Source organism: Sphaeramia orbicularis, chromosome 4, assembly GCF_902148855.1.
Source record: "Sphaeramia orbicularis chromosome 4, fSphaOr1.1, whole genome shotgun sequence".
NCBI classification, from domain to species: Eukaryota; Metazoa; Chordata; class Actinopteri; order Kurtiformes; family Apogonidae; genus Sphaeramia; species Sphaeramia orbicularis.
Genome location: NC_043960.1, coordinates 46,887,298 through 46,900,334, shown reverse-complemented (window position 1 = coordinate 46,900,334; position 13,037 = coordinate 46,887,298). Strand labels below are relative to the sequence as shown.

The 13,037-nt window shown below is 41.4% G+C and overlaps 1 protein-coding gene across 4 annotated transcripts in view; it reads left to right on the top strand.

The window, feature by feature from the left end:
* abl2 (c-abl oncogene 2, non-receptor tyrosine kinase) overlaps nt 1-11,301 on the top strand; it is a 41,287-nt gene extending 29,986 nt beyond the window's left edge. For all 4 annotated transcript variants that reach the window (XM_030132376.1, XM_030132375.1, XM_030132378.1 and 1 more), the window contains exons 3-11: nt 1,354-1,649; nt 1,752-2,024; nt 2,241-2,325; nt 3,059-3,236; nt 3,323-3,507; nt 3,593-3,745; nt 3,857-3,946; nt 4,706-4,888; nt 7,083-11,301. In XM_030132376.1, the coding sequence (XP_029988236.1) occupies nt 1,354-1,649; nt 1,752-2,024; nt 2,241-2,325; nt 3,059-3,236; nt 3,323-3,507; nt 3,593-3,745; nt 3,857-3,946; nt 4,706-4,888; nt 7,083-8,869 (3,230 nt within the window). In that variant the 3' untranslated portion in view covers nt 8,870-11,301. The remainder of the gene's footprint in view (nt 1-1,353; nt 1,650-1,751; nt 2,025-2,240; nt 2,326-3,058; nt 3,237-3,322; nt 3,508-3,592; nt 3,746-3,856; nt 3,947-4,705; nt 4,889-7,082) is intronic.
* Nucleotides 11,302-13,037: the final 1,736 nt, after the last annotated feature.

The following is a 13,037-nucleotide window of genomic DNA, read 5'->3' as shown; positions in this document are numbered from 1 at the left end:
GCTCTATTGCCTCCAGTCCCCCACACTGACGTCAGACACAGACAGACACAGACAACAGACCAAGTCACTACATGCCCGGCTTCGCCCTGCGCTCTCTGACAGATATGCTGTTCACTCAACCCTATCATTGTTGCAAAGCTTTTGATTAGTTTCAGTGAGAGGCATGTTGAATCTGTGGCTTCTTCTCTGTCCGTATGTGACCTGTTATTAAAGGATCATGACCAGTGCTCTGACTCGATAAAGAGGTTAACAATACGCATTGTTCCCCAAAGGGGATTCAGTAAAATACTTTCAATATAAGCATGTTTTGTTTAAACTTATACATAGCGAATTTTAGCTTCCTGTCTAAATTTGAGCCATTTGGTTCATGATTTTAAACACAGCTTAATTCAAGTAGTTACCCATGTAGATCATTTCTGGGCAATATAAAGTTATGCAAGTCTATCACTGGCAATAAACTAAAGAATTAAAAAACAAAAAAAGGGAAGTTTGTAAATTAAGTACAGAGGTACAGCAAATATAAATGGTGATGGTAGGAAGTATGTATATCACACAAAGCAAAAAGAATTACACTATAAAAACAAAACTGATTAAAACAAATGAACCTCAGTTTGGATCTTAGTTTCAGACTTTTAGGTGTAAAAACAAAAAAGTTCAATAATGTGCATTTTAGACCTTAAAATATCTTGCGTACGAGATTGGTGCTCAGACAAAATTGATTTATATGTAGTGTTTACTAGGGATGCACTGATCCGACTTCTTTGGTCCAATACCGATGCTGCGGGCTTGCGTATTGGTAGGTACCCGATAACAATCCAATATCATTGTTGATTTAGAGTCTCTGTAGAGCATCTACCAATGTTAGCCATGTACTACCTCCAGGGTCAAATTTAAAGGGGGAGGATCGGTCTTATGGATCGATTGCTTTTACAGATCCTCGATCCAGTTAAAATGTTGATATAGTTGTTGATATCTGATCCTAATATCAGATTGATGCAACCTTAGTGCTTGGTTGAATCTTGTTGAGGTTGATAAATCTTAAGTTTTTGCAAAAAATCCTCTGTGTAGAAATGTGTGGTACAAGGACAGCTGAGGTGCATTTTAAGTCAGAAAAACATGAAGTGGCTTAAAAACCCACCAACCAATATTATTCTGTAATCGCACCAGGAGCATCACCAAAATCCAGCAAGAGCACAGGGGCCTTGAAGTAGCCCTTGCTCTCATAATGGTTTTAAAAAGGTCATTGTAAGTATTTGAAAACTTGTGTCTCAGTATTTGGATCCATCAGACAATGCTGCCTCTGATTTTGTGACCATCCAGTCTAATTTCAGTCTACCCATCTCCTCTGTCCAGGTGAGAAGCTGCGTGTGCTGGGCTACAACCAGAATGGTGAATGGAGTGAAGTACGCTCTAAGAATGGCCAGGGGTGGGTGCCCTCCAACTACATCACCCCCGTCAACAGTCTGGAGAAGCACAGCTGGTACCATGGGCCGGTGTCCCGCAGTGCCGCAGAGTACCTTCTCTCATCCCTCATTAACGGCAGTTTCTTAGTCCGCGAGAGTGAGAGTAGCCCTGGACAGCTGTCCATTTCCCTTCGCTACGAAGGGAGGGTCTACCACTACCGCATCAACACCGCCTCTGATGGAAAGGTAGAGGAATGGGCAGTTCAGGAGAGCTCAGATTATAGATGTTCATACTGCTCCCATCTCATCCTCATCCCTCTCAATCCTTCTGATTGTTCTCTATCTCAGGTATATGTGACATCTGAGAGCCGGTTCGCCACCCTGGCCGAGCTGGTCCACCACCACTCCACTGTAGCTGACGGCCTGGTCACCACACTGCACTATCCAGCGCCCAAATGTAACAAGCCCACTGTATACGGTGTGTCACCTATCCACGATAAATGGGAAATGGAGCGCACAGACATCACCATGAAGCATAAACTGGGTGGAGGCCAGTACGGGGAGGTGTACGTGGGGGTGTGGAAGAAGTACAACCTCACAGTAGCCGTCAAAACACTCAAGGTTAGAGGAAGGTCTTATTTCATCCCTCAAATCTCTGATAACTCTGGAGAAAATCTGGACTATAACAATAAATGTGTCCAAAAAAATGGTTATGCATTGACCCCTACAGGTGGACTTCAGTATTACACTTTATTAGTGCTACAGATGTGGCCTTTCGTGTAATTCCAGCTGTTTATCTGAACCACTCATTAATTTTTGCATTTTATGTGATGACAGGAAGACACCATGGAAGTTGAAGAGTTTCTGAAAGAGGCAGCAGTTATGAAGGAGGTTAAACACCCAAACCTCGTTCAGCTACTGGGTCAGTATATGTAAATAGCACAGACTGGACATTATTGTTAAAACTTTTGTTTCTCTAAATCACAGTACTTTACAAAGACTTGGGTCACCTTTAGATTTGTTATTTTATCAGGGTCATAATGGCCGTGCATATGTATTTCTCAATCTCTGTATCAAGACCATAGTAATAGATCTTGGACTAATGATATCAGATTTTCTGTACTGATTTTTATTTTACTTTTTCATGGATTACATCAAATTGGCCTGATAGCATGATACATCTCACATGTTTGTTTAGGTTTTTTTTGTGTCATGTGTTTTTCATGAGTCGCATTCATTGGAAGGTTGCATGTATAAAAGGAGGTCTCAGTCACATTATTCTTTTCAAAATACCATTTGACAAATATGAAATCATATGTCCTCTGTATGTGATAATTTAGTCATATAAAAGAATTACAGATGGCCCCAAGTCTAAAGAAGCACTCTTTGTTCAGATATTTTGTTTGTATTTTTATTACTGTGCACATATGTCTATTATCCTTGTTGTACCTGAGTAATCGGACTAAACAATAAACAAGAATGCTCATTACAACCCTGTAAAAAAACATCCTATGATTCTATCTTTTGCACAGTACTATACAAAAGATATCCCTTTTTAAAACCTAAATTATCCACCTGTCTCACTATTTTTAAGATATGCTGTTCTTTTGGAAGGCGTGTTTTCAGGTGTGTTGTAACTGCTGCGTCTTGTACAGGTGTGTGTACGTTGGAGCCGCCGTTCTACATTGTGACAGAGTACATGCCACACGGTAATCTGCTCGACTACTTGAGAGAGTGTGACAAAGAGGAAGTAAACGCTGTGGTGTTGCTGTACATGGCCACACAGATCTCCTCTGCCATGGAATACCTGGAAAAGAAGAACTTCATCCATAGGTGAGGAGTCAGTGTCTCTGCTTCATACCTCTGTGTGCAGCTGCTTTTTTTAGACGCACTTTAATTTTCTCCCTCTCTCATTTCAGGGACCTTGCAGCAAGGAACTGCCTGGTTGGGGAGAATCACGTTGTGAAGGTTGCAGACTTTGGTCTCAGCAGATTAATGACTGGTGACACCTACACTGCCCATGCGGGGGCCAAGTTCCCCATCAAATGGACAGCACCAGAGAGCCTCGCTTACAACACCTTCTCCATCAAGTCTGATGTCTGGGGTGAGAATTACAGTCAATGTCTTCATATTGTGTTTGTCACTTTTTGCCATTTGCTCATTTGTTTATCTGTCATTTTCTTCCACAGCGTTTGGGGTGCTGCTCTGGGAAATTGCCACCTATGGCATGTCTCCATACCCAGGCATTGATTTATCTCAGGTCTATGACCTTCTGGAGAAGGGCTATCGCATGGAACAGCCCGAGGGATGCCCACCCAAGGTTTATGAACTAATGAGAGCATGTGAGTAGCTGTTTTGGGGCTTATTTTTCGTTGCTGTTAATCAGAATTGTCCTGTTGTGTTAGAATGCTAAACTTAGAAGGCTAAGAACTCTATGTGTTTGTGTCCATCAGGCTGGCAGTGGAGCCCACTGGACAGGCCTTCATTTGCAGAGATCCATCAAGCATTTGAAACGATGTTCCATGACTCCAGCATCTCTGAAGGTACATTAACATGTAACTTCGACTCATTTTTTACAGTGTTCAGTAGAGTCACATGTAGAGCTCAAGAGTTTCTTACAATATCTCTTAAGAGATACTAAACACTGTAAAACAATCTGTTAGATTTATATTCAGTGATATGTATTAAGTAATGACTGAAGTGATTGGTTTAGGTTTTCACTTATCTACTTTCTAATAATGTGAATGACAGTCAATTTCAGTCATGTATGATGTGATTAAAGAGGCAGAATTTTTTTGGATGTGATGATGATAACAGCCCAATGAATGTATCAGTTATCAGCTTTTCCCTGCCCCACACAAGTGTTATATTGACATTTTAAAATCCATTGTCAACCCCTCTAACAAATATCCAGATGATCTCTGTCAGCCCCTTCCATTCTCCATCGGTGTCTTGTGATTCTCTGTCCTGCTGATGTCACTGAAATTCTCCTCTGGTTCTTTTTCTCACCTCTCAGCCTCTAGCTGACATTTTAGCCATTTTTAACTCCGAATCATGCAGTGAGTGGAGTAAGACTTTAATGGGAAAGTTGAACATATGTAAATGTAAACAGTTGAAATGGCTTTGACTTTATATTCTGTAAGGCAGAAAAAAAATCTGTTTAATTTATCTGGAACTCTGTGGTTTAGGGTGAATACATTTAATGCAAGTTTTGTAACTTCACACAGTTGGTAAATTTCTTCATGCTGAATGTGTACTTTTGCAACTAATTTTCCATTCATTTTCTTATTTCCACGTTGCAGAGGTTGCAGAGGAACTCTGTAAGACAGCATCCTCAGGCCATGGTGGGCCACTGCACGCTTTCAGCCATGACATGCCCCTGCTGCCGTCCAAATCCCGCACACTCCATAAGCACACAGAAAACAAGGAAAACATCGAGGGCGGCCTTGATGGGCGAGCTGACCACAGCATGCAGGGTCACTCAGGTACAGCCAGGCATGCCCTCCTCACTATCAGCCCACCTCGTGCATCCCATTATTACTCTGCAGGTGTGGTGGACAACACCAGTGGGTCTGAGAGTCAGCTGCAGCGTCGGCAAGCATGCCGCCTGAAGAGAAGGGCCATCATTTTCCTCTGAAAATACTCGCCTATGCCAGCATTTGTCTGGCACCTGATGTATCAACTAGTGCTGTGTCAAGATATGCAGAGTCTGACAGAATCACCCACAGTGGTTCTGAATTACAACAGTGTTTCAGCATATACTTACACCTATAGTGCAAAAGCATGTGACTCCCAAAGTTAGAAAAAGACATAAGACAAAGCCAGAAGAACCTAAAAATAAAAGCCAACACTAAAGAAACTTGACTGAAATGAAATAGTAATTTCTTTATAGCAGTGTAATTTGCATATGAATTGTCCCATTGTCCCTGAACCACCTCATCTTCAGTCATCCAAACATCAAAATTTGTTATTATTAACCCTAACCCTAACCCTGCCCAAAGGGGAGGTAAGGGGTATTGTTTTTGGTTCAATTTGTTTTCTAACACTTTAGCAGCAAAACTATTGGTTGAATTCACACCACATTAGGTTTATAGATCGCCAGTGACCCAGAAAAGATGTCATTACATTTTGGGAAAAGTAGGTCAAAGTTAAAATGTTTTATGAATTTTAAAAATCTTTTTTTTTTCCCATTTACTTGTTAAGGGCAAAATGTGTCTATACTGTCTATGTCTGTGCTGACATCAGCACAGGCATAGACGTGATGAAATCAGCTGGATTGATGCCAAAATAAGCTACCATATGTGCAAGGGGCGGGGTTTGTTGTGCCTGGCACCACTTCTTAAAACAGTCATTAATACTGAGACTATGAATTTATCCAACTGTGGTTCTACACTACATGTCTGTCTCTGGGGGAGAAAGGAGTGAAAAGTCAACATATGTAAATGTAAACTCATTGGAGTTTTCTTGTACAAATGTGAGGCAGCAAGTCTGAAAAGGCAAATAAAATGTTTTGCTTTAAAGTAAATATTCTGTATTTAAAGTAATGACAACAAAGCAATCAACACAAACAATCTAGACACATTTTACACAAGTTAGGATGAGAGAGTCACAGTCAATCTAAGAATTATGTCCAAATCTGTGTGTGGAGAGTATATTCTGTCCCTGGTATCACTTAACATACTTTCTTTTCCTCTTGTTACATAATCAGCAAGATACAATCATCATTCAGAAATGTATTTTAAGTGACTAACACCATAACATTAAATCTGATTTAATTTTTGAATTTAGTATTATTTTGTGTTTGTCTGCTTTCTACGTTATTCTTTATTTGTGTTATGTATGTTAATAATAAAATGTGGTTTGTTTTGTGTTTCATTCTGCCTTGTAAAGAAAACAGCCTGACATATTTATGTCTCTGTCCATCTTATGTGTCACTATTAAAGTTCTTAAAATTTATCTCATGAAATTATATTTCTTATCACACTGACAGTAGCTGTCATGAAGGCTTAAACCCAATGAAAGGAAGATACACTGAACACACAAGTTACACAAAGAGCACAAGAGTTAGCATAAGCCCATATCTTTAATTCTGTTAGCTAAATGAAACTGTAATTTAACCGTCACAAACTATAATTTTACCATGGCCATGTAAATGTTAACTGATTGTTTGCATTTAAATGTAAATTAGTGCCAAAAATATTATTGATGTATGTTAGAATTTGCTTCTTTAGATGCGGGCTGGGTTATTTTTTTACAATGTTACAAGTTCATTCTCTGCTTATTGAACATGGTGTACTAATTACAGGATGAGCTGCAGGATTGTAAAAATGTATTTCACTCCCTCCTAGTGACAGCTTTGGCCAGTTTCTGTTTGGTATGTCTTTTCGTTGAGCACCTGAAGCAAATGAATCATCCTATCTTCAACTAGTAGCTTTTTTCCCTAAGAACTGCATTTCGTACAGAGGGACATAGACAGATGGCATTTTACAACAAACAGACAACACACGTTTGTCCAAAAAGATGAATGACTTTAATTTGTAGGCTGGCGAGAGAGAGGAAAATTATTGATTATTGATGTGTTGTTTCTAGTAAGCAAACTTGGATTAAATGTTGATGTGGTTCCGCTGAGTTCTGACTAGTTTTGCAGTGTTTTAATCTGCATCTCCGTTGTCTTTCCAGGCTGGGCTTCTACCTTATTGGGAGGGGGTTTGAGCAGCTCTCCAGCTCTGCCCAGAAAACAACAACCACGAGATAAATCTCCCAGCAGCCTTTTAGAGGATGCACAGGATATGGGCACATTTACACGAGACCGCAAGACTGGTTTCTTCAGCTCCTTCATAAAGAAAAAGTCTTCTTCCTCTTCTTCGTCACCATCGTCTCAGCTGCAGCAGAACCTCCCAACACCTCCAAAGAGGAGCAGCTCATTCCGGGAAATGGAGTCACAACCTCACAAAAAATACGAGCCCACAGCCGACTTCAGTGCACCCCCCCCTCTGCCTCAGTCGGACAGTCTGGGGGGGTTCTCGGTTTCTCCTTCCCACTCTCACGGGGAGCCCACACAGCCTCAGTCGCGCTGCTGTGGAGCTGCATTTGGACAGAAACCCTCAAGTGGAGGCCTCGCTTCACAGGTTACAAGTGGTAGCAGTTGGGGGGGGCTGGCTGGCTTTTTTACCCCTAGACTCATTAAAAAGACCCTGGGACTACGGACAGGGAAGACCACGTCTTCAGAGGAGGGTGGAGGTGTGGTTGGAGGGCCGAAGCCCTTTCCTAGGTCCAATTCTACCTCCTCAATGTCTGCTGGGTTGCCAGATTTGGAGCGTATGGCTCTGACTCTACCCAGGAACCGCAGTGCTAAACCCCCCCTTGAGAGGACGGCGTCCACCACCTCCCAGCCAGAGAATGGGGCCACGCGGCCTTCAGAGACTTTGCTGAGGAGGATGGACGAGGGCACTGCACAGATCAGGGAAAGACCCAAAGCCAAGCTGTTACCAAGGGGCACTGTTGTAGGGGTGAGAGCGCCAGGGGTGGGCGGGGAGGTGGGGGAGTCGGAGTCTCTGTCCCGGGTTAGAGAGGGACGAGAGGAAGGCGGGGGTGGTGTGGACAGGCAGCAGAGTTGGTCGTCTCCCTCCAAGACTTCTAGTTCAAGTGCTCCATCCACCGCAGTAGGTGCACCGACTCACAACCACAAAGTTCCAGTCCTGATCTCCCCGACGCTGAAGCACAGCCCAGCTGATGTGCACCTGGTGGGTCTAGACTCTCAGGGGAACCGCTTCAAACTGCTGTCTGAACACCAGGCAGACCGAGACAGACCACGGCTTGTCAAACCTAAGTGTGCTCCTCCTCCGCCTCCCACGCTGCGCAGCCTGCAGCACTCCTACAGCGGTGATGGCGAGGAGCAGGTGGGAGGAGCACCTGTGGAGGTCAACGGAGACACACTGAAAGGTCATCGGTCAGCACGGACATCAGGAGGAGCAGCGACGGGTAGACCTTCAGTGCCACCACCACAAGTGCCTCCTGCATCTTCCTCTTCCTCCTCCAGCAACAACACAACTCCAACCAAAATGGCCAACGGCGCCACCACCACTGCCTCTTCCAAAGTGGCGCTTCGGCGAATCAGGCAGCAGGCAGAGAGGGTCCCTCTGGAGCGGGTGAGCCGTGAGGCCTTGCTGGAGTGCGCTGAGTGCCTGAGCAGCGCCCTCCACGCCAGCTCCGACAGCCCCTCCAGCAGCCACGTGCTGGATGCTGGCCACCAGCTGCTAGACTACTGCTCAGGTTACGTGGACTGCATCCCTCAGATGAGGAACAAATTTGCCTTCCGGGAGGCGGTGGGCAAGCTGGAGCTCAGCCTGCAGGAACTGAGGGCCTCGTCTTCAGGAGGGGGTGGGATGAGCAACGTGGGGCCCAACACTGTCCTGGACAATCTGCACAGCTGTATTAAAGAGATCAGTGATGTGGTGCAGAGGTAGCCATGGTGACAACACCGGCTGTTAGCCCCAACTACCCAAAACACAACTTTTTATGTTTCTGGTTTAATTGGCAGCATTTTGGGGGCATGATGAGATGAACTTCTAATGTACCTCAGAAAAATCACTACGAAATGTTATCTTTTAATTGTTTACAAGCAACTGTTTGATAAAATGCCAGTGAGGACACTAATTTTGCTCTGATGTGTACATATGACAAATGTTTATACCAAGCAAAGTCTGGTTTTTTGCCCAGGTCTCCACCAGGTCGTGACAAAGGCCTCTTTGTTAAATGAATGTTGAGTGTGTGAGCTGTGTGTCTCCAGCCCAGAGTATGGAAAGTCTCACTCTTGTTTCTCGGTCAGTCTGTCACATACTGCATGAGAATGACGGTGGTTGTGTCAAGCCTCACTGAGAATAACTAGACAACTGTTCGTCCTGACTGAAGCTTGTGCAGGTTTTGACAAATATGTGAATCATTCAGCAGGTTTACTGCAGTTAATGGTGGGGTATTTGACCCAGGTTATGAGAAACGGTGACATAAGCCATTGTTTATGCCATTATAATCTAAAAGTGAAAGACTGGAAACAGCATGAACATCAAGAGTCAGCATGATTCAAGATAGCATTATATCAACTGAAAAAAGGCTGCATTTTCCATAGACTGATTAAACTTTTTTTTTTTTTTTTTTGAAACGTCCAGTGTGTCAAATTTGGGGGGATTTACAAGCATCTATTTTCAGAAATGCCATAAAATGTTGATTATTATGTTTTCATTGGTGTATACTCATGGTAAAGGAGCAGAGGCAGCAGGTTATGTTTCTACTGAAGCTTCCAACAGGCTTTTTTTTTTGTCGTTTTTTATGTTTTCTAGCAGGTGTCATCCAGTGTTAAGTTGCAGTGCCATCACATACTATGTTTAAGTGTGGACCACATAAAAATCTCAGCTACAAAGGCCAGAACGGACAAAACAAACACTAGCTGGTAAAAGACAGAGCTGCATGTTTTCTGCAGCCACTGTAGGTGGGGTGTATTCAGATGGATGCAGTCTACACTTTCACGTGATCCTAAATATTACACACTGGACCTTTGAGTCTGAGAGTAATCTTAAGCAATTTAAAGGAGTTCAACGGTGACATTCCCATAAGAATACCTGTTGAGAAACGTTAAAGGGATCAGTGGAGCCAGATCCACCGAGACCGGTTTCTACCTGACAAGCGTGTATATAAGCTCAAATGAAGTGTTTACATTTCAATGATGCCAAATACAGGCTTATGAAATCAATGAATCTATTTTCTTTATTCCCCACAATAGTAAAAATAAAAACTAAATGTGGGACTTTGGTGTCATATGCACAGCATTTGTCTTTGCTTCCGACCGATGTTCACACTTTAACACAGTGCCACATACATGGGTAAAGTCATTTCAATATTTATGTCCAGTTATGCTTGCACACTACATTTCCTCTTTGTCTGATGGGACCTAAAAACAACAATAAAAAAAGTGTTGTGTGATGAGATAGAGCACAGGGTAAGCGCATGAGCAGGTGAACTGAGGGCCGTTTTCCTCCAAGTGTCCTTCTGAGTATGGACAGAGCTGAAGCCCCTGCAGCCTTGTCGTGGCCTCAGTGCCTCAAACTCTGATGTATGAACACTGCAAAATGCAGAGACCTATTTGTTAACACTAATTACACAGGACTCTCAAGAAACAAACTGCAGTATGTCTTCAGCACATGAGCAATTTGTACATTATTTGGTTCAGCGAAAATGGTTTTTAGAATGTCTATGTATGAACTTGAATTTTAAATTATTCATTTTTTTTTTTTTTTTTTTTTTATAAAAGCACAGACCTATTTTGAAAGAAATGTTATGTAAATATTTGATTTATTTCATATCCAGGAAAGAAAAGATTTATGTATGGTTACAAGATAAAAAGCAATGTTCTTGTTTGAAGAGATGTATTGTAAGACAGAGGCCCATCCACCCAGATTGGAATATCTGCTTTATGAATGTATTCTTCTTCAGTTCTTAACCTGGTCGAATGTTCATTTGCATGAATCTGTAATCTCTTAAGATGCCATTTTTTTGTTTTAATTTATTATTTTTATTGTTATTTTTAAAATCGTTCATTGGCCCGTATTCATACTAAATCAATCCAGAAACAGCTGCTCTGCTCTTTTGAGCACAAAAACTAACCATGTACAGTCGGTGCCGGTTTGTACTTATGCACATATAACACAACTCACAGATCTCACCACATGCATTTGTGGAAAATGTCTTTGTTTACTTTAGCATCACATCTTTATGTACACTGGATAAGGCCTCAGACACATGAGTTCATTGACACATGTTGCATCTAATAGTTCTGTCTAAACAATGCAGGTCCGTAAAACTCTCAAAAGGTCTTTTTTGTTGCAAAGTAAACAGTTTTTGTCAATTTTGTCAGTCAGTTTTGTGGTGCATTTCATATTTCATGTTATCATGTCCCAGTTTTACTCACTGTGACGGTTGACTTTTCTATTATTTTTTTTCTCCTATGGGATTCTTGGTGCCTTTTTTGTGAATGGATCATTTCTGTACAGTACACAATCACTGCAAAAATTCAGAGGTCCCACTGTTAAAATATTGATGTTGTCTTTCAGACAATTGTTTGCCATGAGATTGTGATATCAGTACAAAACACATACATTTCTGTCAGAGTTTAACAGTCAGATGCCAACTTGAAACCAAAAGGTGCACTTTGTCTATCAAAGATTATGTATTTGAATCTTTAGTTATTAAAGCCATTTATTCATTGCCATTAATGCTGTTAGTGCGGCCTTGTTAATGTTTTCTCTGTAACAAGTACACTAAATCCAAGCTGCTCTTTTGTCTCAATCTGATCAGTCTGACACTATTTTTACTTGCCTAGTACCAGTTTGGCCTCTTTGCTTGTTGAGTTCCTGTTGAGTTTTATTTTATTTTATTTTTATTTTTTTTTTGGGTGTGTGTCTTTTTTCCCACTGCATATTACCCCAAATACTTAGCCTTATAAAACCATAAAACATGTTTTAATAAAAAATGCAACCTCCCAGAGTCATAAAATTAGATCTGATTGTTGTAAAGCACCATAAGAATTAAACCATATCAATCAGTGAGTACAGTGTCAGTGATTCTTCGATCCGAACTAACAGTGGTTAAAAATCTGAACGACTAAATGTCCTGTTTTCAGTCATCTGCTACGTCTTTAATTATGTTTCCTGTATTAGTCCTGTTTATCTTAGTCCTTCTATTCTCCTCTCCCAGATTTGGAGAACGTGCATTCACATCATTTATACCAAAGGCCACTTTTTCCGATGTACGAGTGCAATGAAAACCAACACGCACACACTCACACCATAATGGAATATGTGAATCTAAACAGGGATGAAAATGGCAAATGTTCACATTAACTTTTTTATTGTACAAAATCTATATTTTGTGTTTTGTTTTTTATTTAAAGCTCACGTTATATTACTGTGAAGTTCTGCTTATCAGTGTTAAGCCTATTGTAAATAATAAAGATATTGATGAATATTGTCTGCTTGTATGTTCGTCAAATTGTTTAATCTATGTTAAAGTTACAAAAATCAGTTATGTGTCAGGAGGGATCTGTCTAGGAGCAGAGCTGCACACTGTGCTATCCTGTATAATCAGGGTTGAGAGCCACATTTTGGCTGAAACAGAAATATACACTGTATATGTCTGTATGAAAGCTCTTAATGATTTCTTTCTGCGGCCAAAAGCACTTAAATCGGTTTAGAGTTAAAAACTAGAAAACTCCATAATGAACACACTAAACTAGTCAACACTAAAAGTTGGTTGGGAGAAGAGAAACACACATGGACAGTCACTAGAACTTTGCTAATTCTGGTCTACACACACTACTGTAACTATATTTTAAACAAAAATAGGCGTTTAAACCATTAGTAGTAATCATCAAATGAAACACCAATGTAAAGTGACCATTTTAAATTTAGACAGTGAGATCTAAATACTTTTTCCAACATCTACATGGTAAACTCAAACGACCCTCCCACCCAATCGCCGTCTTTATCATTTCTACCAACATCAGCATCAACGTCGTTGTGCCAATGGCGCATGCTCAGTTGGCCACCCCATATCCGACTCCTCCCCAGCCGGAGTCTATTGTAA